The sequence below is a fragment of the Acomys minous genome (assembly GCF_964271855.1).
Source record: "Acomys minous genome assembly, chromosome: 5".
NCBI classification, from domain to species: Eukaryota; Metazoa; Chordata; class Mammalia; order Rodentia; family Muridae; genus Acomys; species Acomys minous.
The window spans coordinates 35842761-35858075 of NC_140494.1; the positions used below are offsets into that span (position 1 = coordinate 35842761).

The window sequence follows — 15315 nt, forward strand, 5'->3', positions numbered from 1 at the left end:
TTAGCCACTCGCCTGTGGATGGACACCTAGGCTGATTTATATCTTGGTCACTATGGGCATCCTACAATAGTCATGGGTGTGCACGCATCTCAGCGGTCTACTGACTTAGAATCCTTTTGTATACACTGAGGAGTGCTGGGGCGTGTGTTGTCCTAGTGTTCATTCTTTGAAGGAACTTCACACTGCTGTCTACAGTATCTGCATTGCTCCCCTTCCCAACAGGAGTCTATCAGGGCTCCTCTTTCTCCACAGCCTCGACAGTTACTAATAGTCAACTGCCATGTGTCTTCTTGATCGTAGCCATTCTGAAACTTCTCCAAGTTTCAACTTGCATTTCCTTGAAGGCTACAGATGCTGGACACTTCTAACATTTTGTTGGTCACCTGTATATTTTGGTTTTGGTCATTGTTCAGTTCATTTGCTTATCTATTGATTGGATTGTCTGAGTTTGTGTAATTAGTTTTTTTTTTTAAGTTCTTCTTTATACATATTAGGAATTAATCTGGTGCTTGTTTCTGGCTTCACTCCCATAGCTTCCCTTTGTCTCCTCACTTTGATAGTTTTCTTTTGCTGTACTATTCTTTTTTATTGATTTTTTCCTACAATATATTCTGATTATGGTTTTTCCCTCCCTCAACTCCTCCAAGATCTTCCCACCTCCCCACCCACCCAATTCAGTACCCAATCTTTCTCTCTCATTACAGAACAAACATCTAAAATAATAATAATAACAATAATAATTATTGTTTGTTTTGTCCTATTTTGTTTTGTTTTTATTTTAGCTGATATGTTTTTTTAAAAAAATATTGTGTAATTCTATCCACCAGCCTTTGCTATTTCTTGACCTGTGGAGACTTTTTTTTGAAGTGTTTCCCTACAACTATATCATAAATATAGTTTATGCTTTCCTCTAGCAATTTCTGAGAACCTGATCTTAGAGTTAAAGCCATTGATCCACTCTGTATTGATACATATTTTTATAAGATGAGAGCTGCTAGTCTAGTTTAATGGTTCTGCACATGGAGATGCAGTTGCCCTACCAACATGGAAGGCACTGTCTTCTTGCCAGTGTATGTTTTTGAAACTTGGTTGAAAGTCAGGACACTCTATCTGAAAGAGTTTATTTCATTCTTTATCTTATTTTATTGGTCACTATGTCAGTTTTGACCAGTACTAGGCTGTTCTTGTTAGTGTGGCTCTGTAGTATAAGCTGAAACTAGGCATTGTAAGGCCCTCAGTATTGCGCTTTCTGTGTGGATTGCATTGGCCATACAGGATGCTTTAGCCTTTCTCACAGTATCAATTCTGCTGAACTATCAGGTAGGTCTTCATACATTCTAACTTTCTTTTACTTTTTTTTTTTATAAGACAGTCTAAAGTTGTCAGCATTTAGGTCTGTCAGCCACCTATTTAACTTTATTCCCAGGAATTCTTTTAAAGGTATTATAAATGAAACTATTTTCTTGACTTCTTTCTTGACATGCTCACTATTTGGAGAAAAACTATTGATTTCTCAATAGTCTTATGATAATTTCCATTGGCTGCTGATTTATTCTGTCTCTTGGATGATATGTTCTGTAGGTATCTGTTAAGTCCCTATGATCTATGCATGTATACACCTGAATTTTCATCATTGCTCCTTTTGGTCTGAATGTTCTATTTGTCAATGTTTCCACACTTGTGGAAAATGTGGTGTTGAGGTCACCCACTGTGACTGTGGCTGGACCAGTCAGTGCTCTATGTCTGTTTATGCTTGTTGTATGAAGTTGGGCTTGGGAGTGTTTGATGCCCGTGTATATATGGTCCCTATACCATCATGATTTACTGTTTTCTTCATTAATATGTAGTGACATTTTGTATCTCTTCTAACCTTGGCTTGGTGCTAGTTTATCAGAGAAAATGGCTGTCCCTGCTTATTTCTGGCTTCACTCCCACAGCTTCACTTGAGTGCATCTTTGCCAGCATCTTTGCCAGCAGCACATGTTTCTTAGAAGCAGCAGCTGGTTCTCACTGATTGCTTCAACCAGCTGCTCTGCATCTTTCAACTGGACAGCTAAAGATTTACTGTTGAGAGGGATTTATTGAGTCCTATAATTTTTCGGGGGTTCATTTTTTCCTTTTCTTTCTTCTTTATTCATATTAGGCTTTTGATGACCTACTGTGTGGGACATTGTAGTGTTTTCCTTCTCTGTTATCCCCTGTTATAGTGCTATTCTTCCCTGTATGTTTGTGATGGGTTCTATCTTTCTTCCTTGTCTATGTCTAAAGCTCCTTTAACTATCCTCTGTGATGGCTGCCTGTGGCCATTTCTTGCTTCAGTTGGCACTTGTATTGCAAAGCCTTTAGCTCTCCATACATTTTATTGTGTTTCTTTACTCACTAATTTGTGTATGTGTTATTTCTGGTTTTTAGAAGAAAAATTGTGTTGCATGTATCTGATGGACATTTTAGAAAATAGAGAGTGTCTTATCATCATAATTAGTTTTGTAAGGTGTTACATTTTATAGTTTAAAGCAAACTGGTTATCAGGTAGTCATAATTTTACTGTAATTCACTGTGTGTTTTCTCTTTCTTCTTTCGCAGCTTTTATTTCAGGGCAGGAATCCTGGTGTGGCCTGGGAATTCTCCTTGCCAAGGTCAGGTGCTGAGAAGACGCTAGCTGCCCAGCCCAGCTACTCATGGGCCATCGTGCACTCTGAGTGCTCTGTGTCCTGTGGAGGGGGTAGGTCACTTCCCATGCTGCCCCTGAGGGTAGATACTGAATAACATCAAGCCACAGGTGATGAGAAACAGAACAATACAGGGACAGTGTAGTGGTAGAGAGCAAGATTTTTAATCTCGTTCATGAAATCAACTATAAAATAATTTGTCATCAACCCATATACTCAAATCCACCAAGAATGTCATGAAATGTTATAAAAAATTGCAATGATCATGATAAAATGCATCATGGCAGAAAAAATATGATAGATAATAGATTCACTATCTTAATATCACAGAAGTTTAAGAGAGTGAGATCCAAGAAATTACTTCCTTTTTAAAAAACTTGTTTGGATTTTCTTTGTAGTTCAAGTAAAGTTCCGTGGGCTTCTGAAAGTAGGTTTGTGTTTGACTCTTAGATTGAGTGTTCTGAAGGCACATTTAGCCTCTGGCCATGTGCACATGATGAGGAATGGACACCATTTAAAAATCTCAGCCCACAGCACAGATTATACTAGAGACACCTCTGGTTGGGTTGATGCAAAATCACAGCCTGTTCCTGTTTTGCTTCTATCACTGTGACAAAAGACGACAGCAAACGGTGCCTCAGGGGAAAGGAGGCTTGCTTTAGAGCACAGCTCCAGGTTCTGGTCCATCACTGCTGGAGCTGGGAGTGTCTGGTCACATTATATCCACAGTCATGATCTGAGAGTTTGCTTCTGCTCTCCTTTCTTACATAGTCCGAGACCATGCATGCCTAGGGAATGGCGTCACCCACAATGACATTCAAGGTATTAGTTAACTTAATTCAGACAGCCTCCCCTGACATTCCCACAGGCCAACCCAACATAGAAAAGCCTTTAATGAGACTCTACCCGGGCCAGCCAACTAGACAATTAAAACTAACCATCAAACAGTCTCTGTCTTTCTCTCCATCTGTTTCAACTCTTTCCCTTTCAGCATCTCCCAGAAGCACCCTATGCACATGACAGTCAAGATTAAAGTCCCATATCATTGCCATTTATGTATACTTACCATGGTCTCAGATACAGTATCTTGAAGCAAACACCAACTGGGGTTCAGAGAAAGAATCTGGAATCAGATGGAAACACTGAACTGCCTTCATATCTGTAACATTGAGGATTCTGTGGCGATAAATGCCAGTCATCCTCAGCATCTCAGAGATCTTGTTATTGCTGCATCTTTCTATAGCAACCAGTAGTTTGGGAAATGACACAAGATCACCTACCAAGTAACTTAGCTTGAACTCATCCACTGAGTACCATCTGCACGTGTTTCCCACTCCAACAGAGTGGAATGGGAATATAACTTTTTAAAAGTTATATTTACTTATGTGTGATTATGTGCAGTGATGGTATTCATGTATACATGTCATCGTGGTATACATGTGGAGATCAGAAGACAATTTATTGAAGTCAGTTCTCTCTTTCCACCATGTAGGTCTCGGAGAGAAAATGTGAGTCTTTAGGCCTGACAGCAAGTGTCTTTACTCTATGACCTATCTCACTGGCCCAGGATACACTTTAGAGAGTTGATGTACATTCCTGGTCCACAAGAGGCTTGTATCCAGCAAACACAATGCATTCTTCCACCATCTTCCTTTTCTAATATTTTGTCAACACGTTAATAAATGTATGCTTCACCAGCAGGTGATGGAGCTGGTGCCCATTAAGTATTAATTCTCATATTCGCACTTCCTTTATTAAATCTATGTTGGAAGCAGAAATGGACAATCCCCATACTTATTTACTAATTGTTAATTAAAGTAATTTATTTTAAAGCTAGGATGTTTACTCTCCCACACTTAATCATCCATTAATTCTGAGTGGGTCATCCTGATGAAATAGTTTAGTAAAATGTATTGCCTCTCCATTCTGAACCTTCAGAATTTCAAAAGTCAATGAAATCCAGTTGCATACATCTTTTTGCATGCATCTAATGTATTTCTATCATAGTCTCACACATTGTCCCCTATTTTGGGCCTTTCACGCTAGCCAATCCCTTTCGTCTCCCCTAAGAAGCCTCCTCTTATAAATTCATGTCATTTTATGTAACTCAGTGAATGTCATTGGGGTTATTTACAGGACACAAGCCCCTTACCAATAAATACAGTACTAAGGAAAAGGGCCTCCCTCTCTCGTCAAACATTAACTATAGGCCTATGAGTCATCCCATCTTCCATCATGAGTGTTTGAGAGGCACAGTCTCACACCAGTAACCGTGGCTCTTCTAAGTCAGAGAAATCTAATTAAAAAGTGATTGGTTACTTCCAACACTGAACTGCCACTATTATACTAGTTCTTCTTTCCTGGTTGCTCAGCATTTCTGTACATGGGGTCCATTCTGAGTAAGACTGTTGATGACAGTCCCACTCCAAGTATCCTACAGAGAAGCTTCTAGAACTCTGAGAACCATCCAACCAGGAGACAACTTCCAGCCCAGTTCTGGGTTGGTTTCTCTAAGTCCTATGACCAAGGATGTAGTGTGATACCATATAGCCTTCAGAATGGAATCTTTACTTACCCTAAGTCTGTAAAATTGTTTAATACATCCATGCTGTTGGAACTTTCTAAATCGTGAAAGCCAGATAAGATTGCTGATAGATGTTGCTTGAACATAGTCTATTTGCCTGATATGCAATCAGGATTAGAGCACGAGAAACCAACATCATTGTCGTTTTCGTATCCCCAGCTCTTCAAGAACGATAAACTCCTGAGTCTGAGAGTAGCTGTTGAATGGTGTCCTCCTTCCTCAATGGCTCTGCACAGTTCATTGCCTGGAGGAAATTTTTATATTCATGAACTTTATCCTTTCAAGATCATGGCTTGTATAGACTTTTCAATATGCTGGGTTTTTAACATCCAAGCATCATCTTCGTAGCTATCTACATATAGGTAGTGGTGAACTGTGAGCGAACACTTGGAAATAGCTTCATCTCTTGGTTCAGTAAGTGCCACCTGGCATCAGGAGGAGGGATTCTCCTTCTGGGTTTACCAACAGCCATTTTATCTTCTGTAATGGTCCTGACAAATGATGTCCTGGTGGCCATGAGCAGCCACTGCCTTCACCTTTCTTTCTGGCTACTTTGTTTACTCCTTCATGGATGTTCTTTATTTATGACATAGTCATACTTTAGTTCACTTTTCCTGCTCTATGAGGCCCTGAACCAACACTCGTCCAGCCCCTGAGATGTGACGGTAGGAGCCAGGAGTCTTGTGGCCAGCTGATCTCATGGTGTCTGTTCCTGTCATGGAGACTTAAATCTGTTGCTGAGCTCACTTGTCTGATGCTAACCTCACAAAGTCATCAGCTTTTCTGCAAATTTTTATAAAATGTAATTTTCAAATGTCTCTTCTATGATTCAGTTGGGCTCATGCGTCTCCATCAACTACCTGTAAGTGCCGGTCCATGTTGAAATGCTTACAAAACCAGGCTCACGGCAGCGGTCCAAGCTCTCTGATATGCAGTGGGCATTTCTGAGGGAGAGGCTTTTCTTTAAGATGAAAACATTCACCTAATTCCTGACTCAAGTTTCCCCAGCAGCTTTAACTCTGACGTTATAAACCTTGTGTGTGTTTCCTTAACACTCTCTTCCTCTATAATATTTCTGGGGCTTATGCTTTAATTACTTTAGGAATTAGCTTTGTACAATTGAAGAGAAGTCATTAGCAACCTTGCCCTTATTGCTTCAAATCATTCATTCACTTATTCAAAAATTTCGTCCCTCAGCAAATGCTGAAATTAAGATCTGAGAACAAAACTTCTTAAAGCTACCCAAGTACATGCAAAAGACCCAAGAGACTATGGATTAGTTCCCCTTCTGCCTGGGCTGAAATCTCAACATGCTCCTTGATTTTCGTAAAAACAGATTAGTGACTTTTTAGTGAGTAGCTAATAGCAGTGCAATATACTAGGACATCTCCATGAAGAAAGTGGGTGTTTCTATGAACCCACTGTTTCTTAAATATATGAGGCCCAGTGTTGGGCTCTGAGTCTATGAAAACGATGCCTTTAATCATAACTATTAAAAAGATTTTTAAGAGAATGTGTGTGTGTGTGTGTGTGTGTGTGTGTGTGTGTGTGTGTGTGCGCGTGTGTGTGCGTGTGCATGGTACCTGAGGAAGCCAAAAGAGAGAGTTGTATCCTGAAGATATGCAGTTACATTGATGCCTTTTTGGGGTGAATAGCAATGATTGTGAGCTATTTAACATGGGTGCTGAATACGAACTCAGATCCTCAGCAAGAGCAGTATACACTGTTAACCAATGATCCATCCCTGTAGCCCTGATTTTATACATGTTTGAACCACAAAAATATACCCAGCATGGAGGGTGATTTTCCCAGTGTCCACGTGCGATGACAGAATATTGTAACCCTGTTCTATGCAATGACTCATGAGAGCTCACAGAGACCTCAAGGCTGCAGCTCAGAGAGCCCAGTGTGACATCACAAGCATGTGTCCTACAGAACAGTATTACAGAGACAGTGCCTGGAGATCGGCTGTGTTCTGGAGTTTTACTGCTGTAATTGCCTCCACAGCTTCTGGATGTGACCTGATTCTAATTACACCCTCTCACCTTTGCTTTGTGTGCTGTAGTGTTTAGAAGCTCAGGGTAACTTCCCTCTTTTGAACTTCAGGAGGTGACAGAGATTACCTGGAAGTTATTCTGGATTTCAGTCACTTCTGAGCTCATCCACTACAAATATCTGTTTCCTTGGCCAAGACACTGACAAACTCAAAATGAGTTCCTGTCCTCAATTCTATCTTCCTACCTCCTACAGGAAAATAAGTGAAAAATAAAGAAAAGTGGTGTGAGTTCTGCGGAGGGAAGACAGTTTCTTCAGCAGACCCGAACTTAGATCCATCCCACACAGGTTTTTTTCAAGTATCCTTAGAGGTGGAGGTGAAACATAGTGTCCCCCCTACCAAGGAGCAGCCATCCTTCCTCCCACAGCTTCTCCATCACGGTACTGGGGTCAAGTTCTGCTCTGGGTCCTGGGCCCAGGACACTGGCTTTATCCTGGTGGGACACTGGCCAACTCTTCTCTAACTCCTAGCAGGATGTGTGCTCATACATGTAAGACTTCATGTTTGTACATTTGGAACCCAAGAAGGTGGACCGTCAGTGTCTATGTCAATGCTGTCTACACATCTCCTCATTATGGATTTATTCCCCCAAACTCATGCAAGAATTTAATTTAAGTTCCCAAGGCCTCATGTTAATGCAATGAACAGAGTAGGAAATTAATTCCACTATAGTGGTTGGGGAGGGACCATTGTGAAGAGATTATACTAAGCTGCTGTAAGGGTCCTTCTGTGGGGGTTACACGCATGAGGAGCTCCTGAGGATGGACAGCATGGAATAGGATACACTGGAAGCACAGAAACTCACAGGGAGGAGGGATGCTAGTGATGTTTTCAGCACCAGTGCAAAGGTGAGCAGATATCCCTGGAGGATCCTCATCCTGGACTCTGATGGCCTGAGATGCAGGAGTATAGCTGCAAAGGTGAGAACCTAATCATTTACTAGGTCTAGGAAGACACTGTCCTTAAGATCTTACTATGTGGCTCTCCTCGCAGTCCCTAGCCAGTACTTCATGATGTGGACTGTCTGATGCTGAACTCTTATAGCAGAAGAGAGCCTAGAGCAGATACATGGGGAGCTAGAAAGGCTTCATAGCCCATAGGCCAGCAGACTGTATGACGTGTTGAGCTTCTGCCCTCTTCTGCCTGTCCACAGTCCTCAAGCTGTCCCTGCTTAGTGGCAGCAGGAAGAGAGTGCACTTCCAGGAGGGGCAAGATGTACGTGTTGAAATTATTTAGCAAAGAAGACAGCAGCCCCTGGCGAAGCTGGGACACTCTCCATTGTGATCCTGTAGTGAGACTTCACTCCATGCATGCTGTCTCCCCAGGACACTTCATATACATTCAGATGTCTCTGTCATCTCTAGTGTTTAGGAGCCATCACAAAGAAACTATTACCCTGAAAGAAACTGATTTTTTTAAAAAGGGAAAGAAAGAAAGAAAGAAAGAAAGAAAGAAAGAAAGAAAGAAAGAAAGAAGAAAAGCAATGAGTTCCCTGAGTGCAGAAACTAAGAATGACCATCAGAACAGCTCTTCCCAGGGGCACTGAGAAGGAAGCCATAGCAGCACTTTGGAAGATGCTCTGTAGACTTGCAACTGGGGACCAGCAGCCGTGATCAGCCCCACTCACACATATGACCTTAATCATAGGAATCTTGTATAGGAAAATAATTTCTCCTAACAAAATTCCCAGTCCTGCTGATATTTATAGGCTGAAGTCAACATTTTTTTATTTTTTCTCCTTTATTAATTTATTCTTGTTACATCTCAATGGTTATCCCATCCCTTGTATCCTCCCATTCTTCCCTCCCTCCCATTTTCCCTTTATTCCCCTCCCCTATGACTGTTCCTGAGGGGGATTACCTCCCCCTGTATATGTTCATAGGGTATCAAGTCTCTTCTTGGTAACCTGCTGTCCTTCCTCTGAGTGCCACCAGGTCTCCCCCTCCAGGAGTTCATAGCAGCCTTATTCATAATAGCCAGAACATGGAAACAGCCTAAGTGTCCCTCAAATGAAGTCAACATTTTAACAGCACAACAATGCAAACAGGGGGAGACCCTCATGGAAAACAGCTAGCTGCAGCTTGCTCCCTATTGCACTCGCCTGCCACCTGCAGCATCTTTACATATGATGGACAGCTTTTGCCCTGCACAGGGAAGGATGTGCGACCAGTTCCCACCAGCCTCAAGTCTTTCTTGCTCCTTGTCCTAGGAGCGTGACTCTCCCCCTGCAAGTGTAACTCCACAGGCGGAAGGCCTTTGTCCAGGTCCCTCCCACCATAATAATCCTTCTCTAGCAATGTTATCTTCTGTTATTCTTGGCCCTAAGCTTGATCTTAAGATGAACTCCTTTCTTCTTCCCATTCCTTCTGTTTTGCCTTTTATGACTCTTTCCATGCAAATCCTACTCCTGTGCTCAACCAGGGCCCTCTGTTCATCTTGCAGACCTCCTCACGGTTTCTTGCTGCCAGCTTCATCTCTGAGAATTTTCAGTCATAACCTCACCGAGGTGAAGACCTTCTCAGCATCTTTCTTGATCCCATGGCACTCAATTGCTCACCACGCATTCTTCTCAGGCCTTGTGAGATGTCCCTAGCCCCACAATATAAAGCTGCTAATGAACTGGACCTCTTTCTCTACACCCTCCCTAAGGACCATAGCTTGTCCTCACATACTCATCATCCCTACCCAGGAGGGATCTTAGAGCTTCTTCCTGTGTCTCTGCATCCAACACACCCCTTTGATGGTCCCTACTGGACCCTCCGCTTGGACTGCACATCACAAAAATTCCATAGCATCTTATTATGGAGCATCAATGTCCTAGATAGCAAATTAAGGCTTGGCTGTTTCTGATTACCCACAAATTTCTGATGGTTCACTTTTCTCTATCTGAATCCTCACTGACTCAAGTCACATACGCACACCCGAGAGCATCCAGTTACCAGATACATCTTTATAGCCATTCTCCAGAATGTCTTAGGCATGCAATCATACCACATGTGCTTCCCATGTTTCTGTTCACATGTTGTGTGTAGCCTTTTGCTTAACTGTCTAAACCAACATCCCCAAGATACTTTTAGTGGTAATCATTAAAGGGTTTCTTATTCATAACCTCAAAATTATTTCTAGTGTTTCCCATAGTACTGTTTGGGGCTTAAGTAAAGTATAAACATCTGCTTTCATTTAAAAAAAATGAATTTATGACATTTGTGGTTAAGTTCAGGTTTATTTATTTGATTCATTCTGTGGTGAAGTATGCTTGCAGTGTTTACAGATAGTCAACCATTCTTACATTCTTGCTACGGATTGTTATCTGGGGACAGACCTTCTCAATGTGCTGTTGGACACTCCCAGCCCCAAACTCAGAAGTATTTTCTACATCAGGGCTTTTCATTATTACCCAGCTATAGTTTTCTTTCATGTGGGAAAATGTACAAAATTTATTATTTCCATGCTGAAAACTTTTTTTATATTCTAAAGCAATTTAAATAACTTTTGTATTGCATACATCTCAATTTTCAGTAGAATTTATAATTGAATCATGCTTTTTATAATTATATCTTAACATACTTTTAATTTTGATAGTAATTATATCATTTTACTTACCCCCTTTGAAGTTAGTTTTTTTTTTTTTTTACTAACCACATTTTTTTCTATAGGATTTCAATTTTATCTTTACCTGTTTAAACTGAATAATTTAGAAGATTATATTTGATTATCACATATTTGAAACATTTCTCATTTTGGTTTTACATATTTTGGCTCATTTCTTACAATATTAAATAAGTATATTGGCAACAGGTTAGCCAGGAAGTGAGAAATCATTCTAGATAGTTAAACAAAAAAGGTGTTTTATACAGGTGATCTAACACTTATAAAACAAAAAGAGTGGCCACAGATAGTCTCCCGTATATCTCTGAGTCACCCTCATTCTCCAAGATCCTCGAAACAGAAAATTCTAGAAGCCTTTGGTGATATGAAATCAAGCAACTCATATAAGCAGGCGACGACCAAGCAAGTGTTCACTGTGGCACAGGGATGTGAGCCGCGTCCCTCTCCTTCGCTCAAGGGCTTCTGCTCAGGCTCCCACTGATGAAATCCAACAATACTATCTCAGCCAAAGCCAATATGCACACTGCTTTGGACAATGTGGGGTGGGCCTAGCCTGTCCAGGGAACACAGGGCTCACTTAGGCTACAGGGCTCTGAGAAGGGATGCCCTGCTCTGATTTGGAGGAGTGGAAAGCCATCTAACAGGTAAGGGCAGAGTCAGAGCAGTGGAGGATAGCATTCTGATTGAGGACATCAGGAGGACAGGCTGGATTGCGAGAGGACGCCACAGATCAGGGGCGTGGTACATCCAGCTGTTTTTGGAAAGGACATTCACGTGTAGAATAATGATTGCCACCAATGCCCAACAGAGCCGTGTAAGGACACAACCCGGCCAGGCCTTGATCATGAGCGCTTTGCCTTTTAGTATGCAAACTGTGACATGGCTGTTCACACAACCCTTTCACTCACCCCACACCCAGTCTAAGTGGACTTTCCCTTCACAGTGCGTCTCAGTGTGAGGCCCATAGGTGTTGTCCACACCTGTTACAGCACTCTCACTATGTGGCAACTGAGTGGGTCTCTGTGACCACTGGAGGGTCTCAGGTTCTTCTTTTACTCCCCTCTGTCTCTAACAGCAGACTTGGTTCATCTGTGGATCTGATGTTTGGTCATCTGGACTGTATTGTTGTACACACTCTGTTTACAGGTAGCTTATATCACCCCAGAGTCATGCCATGTGGCTTTTCTCCATCTGGATCACATGGGGTGGCAGACCCTTGGAAGCTAATCAGTCACATTCTGTGACTCCTAGAAAAGAGCATGGAGCTACAAACTTGCCAGAATGCGTGTGTGTGTGTGTGTGTGTGTGTGTGTGTGTGTGTGTGTGTGTGTGTGTTGTTAAGTGGATAACAATTAGATCCAATGTTCAATCCCCCCCAAAGCAGTGTGAATGATGACATCTTACTTTTTCATGATTAGTGTTCAAGATTCAATATTTTCACATAAGTATTATTTTCCTTTACAGAGCTTTTTATGGTATTTATCAAAGTTGAATTTTAAAATAAACCACCCTCCTCAGAAGTCAATAAAATAAAGTAGTTTCAAATTCTTGGGGAACTCCAAAGAGGATAGACTTAAGTTAAATTTTATATGTAATGAACTCAGCCCAATACTGAATAATTTCACAAATGGCAATGGCCACAGGTGAAGGACACCCCTCCAGAAGTGTCACAGGGTAAGGGCTGGGCCTCAGACCACAGGCTTGCAGTGGACCTAGTCTCTAGCTTCCTGAGGAAACTGACCCTAAGACAAGTGACATTTCTGCTGATAGCCTCACTGCTCCAGACAGAGCAGCATTGACAACTTGGTTCTCACGTGTACTTAGAAACTTTCATTTCTTTGAAAACGCTCAGCTCCAGTGAAAGGGAGGGTTAGGAGTTGCTGGAATGCTTTGCTTCCTGGACACTATCTGGTCCATTTTCTTGTGAAAAGTTATGACAACCTATGACCAGAAAGCAGGGTTGGGGTTGAGAGGGACATGATAAGATGTCAAGCTGAGTCCTACCAGGGTTGACAGATAAGCGTGAGAAGGGTATATGCTGACAAGTAGGACTCAGTCCCGTGGTGGGGGCTCCTGATGGTCCTCATGTTGGACTCAGTCCTGTGGAGGGGGCTCCTGATGGTCCTCATATCGGACTCAGTCCTGTGGAGGGGGCTCCTGATGGTCCTCATGTCGGACTCAGTCCTGTGGAGGGGGCTCCTGATGGTCCTCATGTTGGACTCAGTCCCATGGTGGGGGCTCCCGATGGTCCTCATGTCGGACTTAGTCCCATAGAGGGGGCTGCCAATGGTCCTCATGGACTCCTTCATCAGCCTTTCAGACAAAGTGTTCATCTGTTCAACATGTTTGTGTTCATCTTACACTGACTCTAATGTATTCTTTCTCTTTTTTTGTTGAAAAATTTAATTATCATCTTTCAAAGTATATATCTTCTAAGAGCATATATATATATATATGCTTGTATGTGTTATGTGTTATATATTGCATGTATTATATGATATATCATATATATAAAACACATGAAATTCACTGTTTTAACCACTTTTGAGGGTACTGCTTGATTAAGTTCATTTACGTTGCTGTACAACATCACCCTTGCATCACCAGGACATTTTGGTCCCCTCCCCCCACATCTCTGTGTTCATTAAACATAAAGCCCCTGTCTTCCGTGCTTTCTGCCCTGGCAACTACCATTCTGATTCTGTCTCCTGTTTGGCTATTTCTGAGAGCTGGTATACGTTCTGTGGGGAAATGTAGTTAGCTGAAACATTAACATGTTACAGGGCACTCACAAAGCCTCAGACAGGCTGCATAATGAAGGCTGAGTACCACACTGACCTCAGTAGCGACCCCTTGCTCTAGTCCCTGAGCCATACTGTGAGAGGATGGCCTCGCAACATTCAGCTATGGGTTCTCAGGTGATACACTGCTCATCATTTTGCTTTTGTTTCTTGCCGATTTATTTATTATTGGTTCCTCTTGTCAGTTTATGAACAGAAACATGAGACCAACATAATTGATATTAGTATTTATTTAAATCAACTACATAGGTTGATATATATATATACATATATACATACATATATATATAATTAAAGAAACTGAGGTCATGAATTTGAAAGGGAGTGAGAGGGGGCATTAGAGTAGAAAGAAAAGGGGTGAATTGATATAAACATAGTATTCATATACATAATTTTTAAAAATTAATTAAAAATATGTTGGGAGAAATTAGATTTTTTGCAAAATGACTTCATTTCATCAAATAAATAACAGCATTGGTTGTTTAAAAAACAACCTGTTAGATTGTTTATTACAGTAAACTGGGATTGAACCCAGTTCTCATGCTGTGAGGAAAGCATCCTACCATTCAGCTATATCTTCAGCCCCAAACATGTTGAATTTAAAGATGTTGAATAGAGAGAGAAATATTTAAATTCTGAAACATTGGACATTAACACAAACACATGCAAGCATGGTTCGGGCTCTCCAAATGATGTTTAAGTGTTTTGATAGCTACTCTGCGTTTCTATCTCTTGGCATGGCTGCAAGTCTTCATCACACCCTCCCTTTCCACAGGCAAGATGAACTCAAAGGAGAGATGCTACAGAGACCTCAGGGTTCAAGTGAATGCATCCTTCTGCAATCCCAAGACTCGGCCTGTCACAGGGCTGGTGCCCTGCAAGGTCTCCGCATGTCCTCCCAGGTAGGAAGGCTCAGGGGTCACAGATCGTTCAAGTCTGGAAAATGAGACTTGCCAGTTCCTGGTTCACTGCAGCAAAGAGGCAAATGGAAGGAGGGCTGCCTGAATGGGAAACCAGGAAAAAAGTCTTTTGGGTAAGAAATAACCCGGACGTTCTTTCCCCTATTAGAGGGGGTTCTTCCAATAATGTCCTGTTGTTTTATGAGCGTGTACATGTATGAACAAGCATATGCTATGGTGACGGTGATGGATTCTCCCAAAGCCTGTGGCTTCGGTCACTACCATTTGCTCTGTACTTAGTGAAGGGAGGTAGTGGAAGAGCCACCCCTGAGGCCTGTCCGGCTTGTAAGACATTTGGAACTTACTGTCGCAATCATGTGCACAATTGAGCTGGGTTGTCTGTCATCTCTTTCCTGCCCTCAGTGCTGCGCCTCTTTGTTCTATGAGATGTGGGAGTAGGTGTAGTTTTCAGAGAGACAAGAGCTGCTGGTCGTGTAAGACCTGATACAGAGGCTTCGGTGTCTTTTGTCTTTATGGGAGACAGGTCACAATAGATGGTGAAAATCACTTAAGATGAAGATCTTCAATGAACCCCTTCAAAGAGCAAAGGGAGCTCAGACACTTAACAAAGGCAATCCAAAAATATCTTTATATAAAGATCCACAGAGCATGCCAAATGGATCCCTGGTGGAAAGAA

General features: G+C 41.8%; 1 protein-coding gene across 4 annotated transcripts in view; it reads left to right on the top strand.

The window, feature by feature from the left end:
- ADAMTS16 (ADAM metallopeptidase with thrombospondin type 1 motif 16) overlaps window positions 1-15315 on the top strand; it is a 111801-nt gene that overhangs the window by 70010 nt on the left and 26476 nt on the right. For all 4 annotated transcript variants that reach the window (XM_084783689.1, XM_084783690.1, XM_084783691.1 and 1 more), the window contains exons 17-18: window positions 2584-2722; window positions 14495-14621. In XM_084783689.1, coding sequence (XP_084639815.1) covers window positions 2584-2722; window positions 14495-14621 — 266 coding nt within the window. The remainder of the gene's footprint in view (window positions 1-2583; window positions 2723-14494; window positions 14622-15315) is intronic.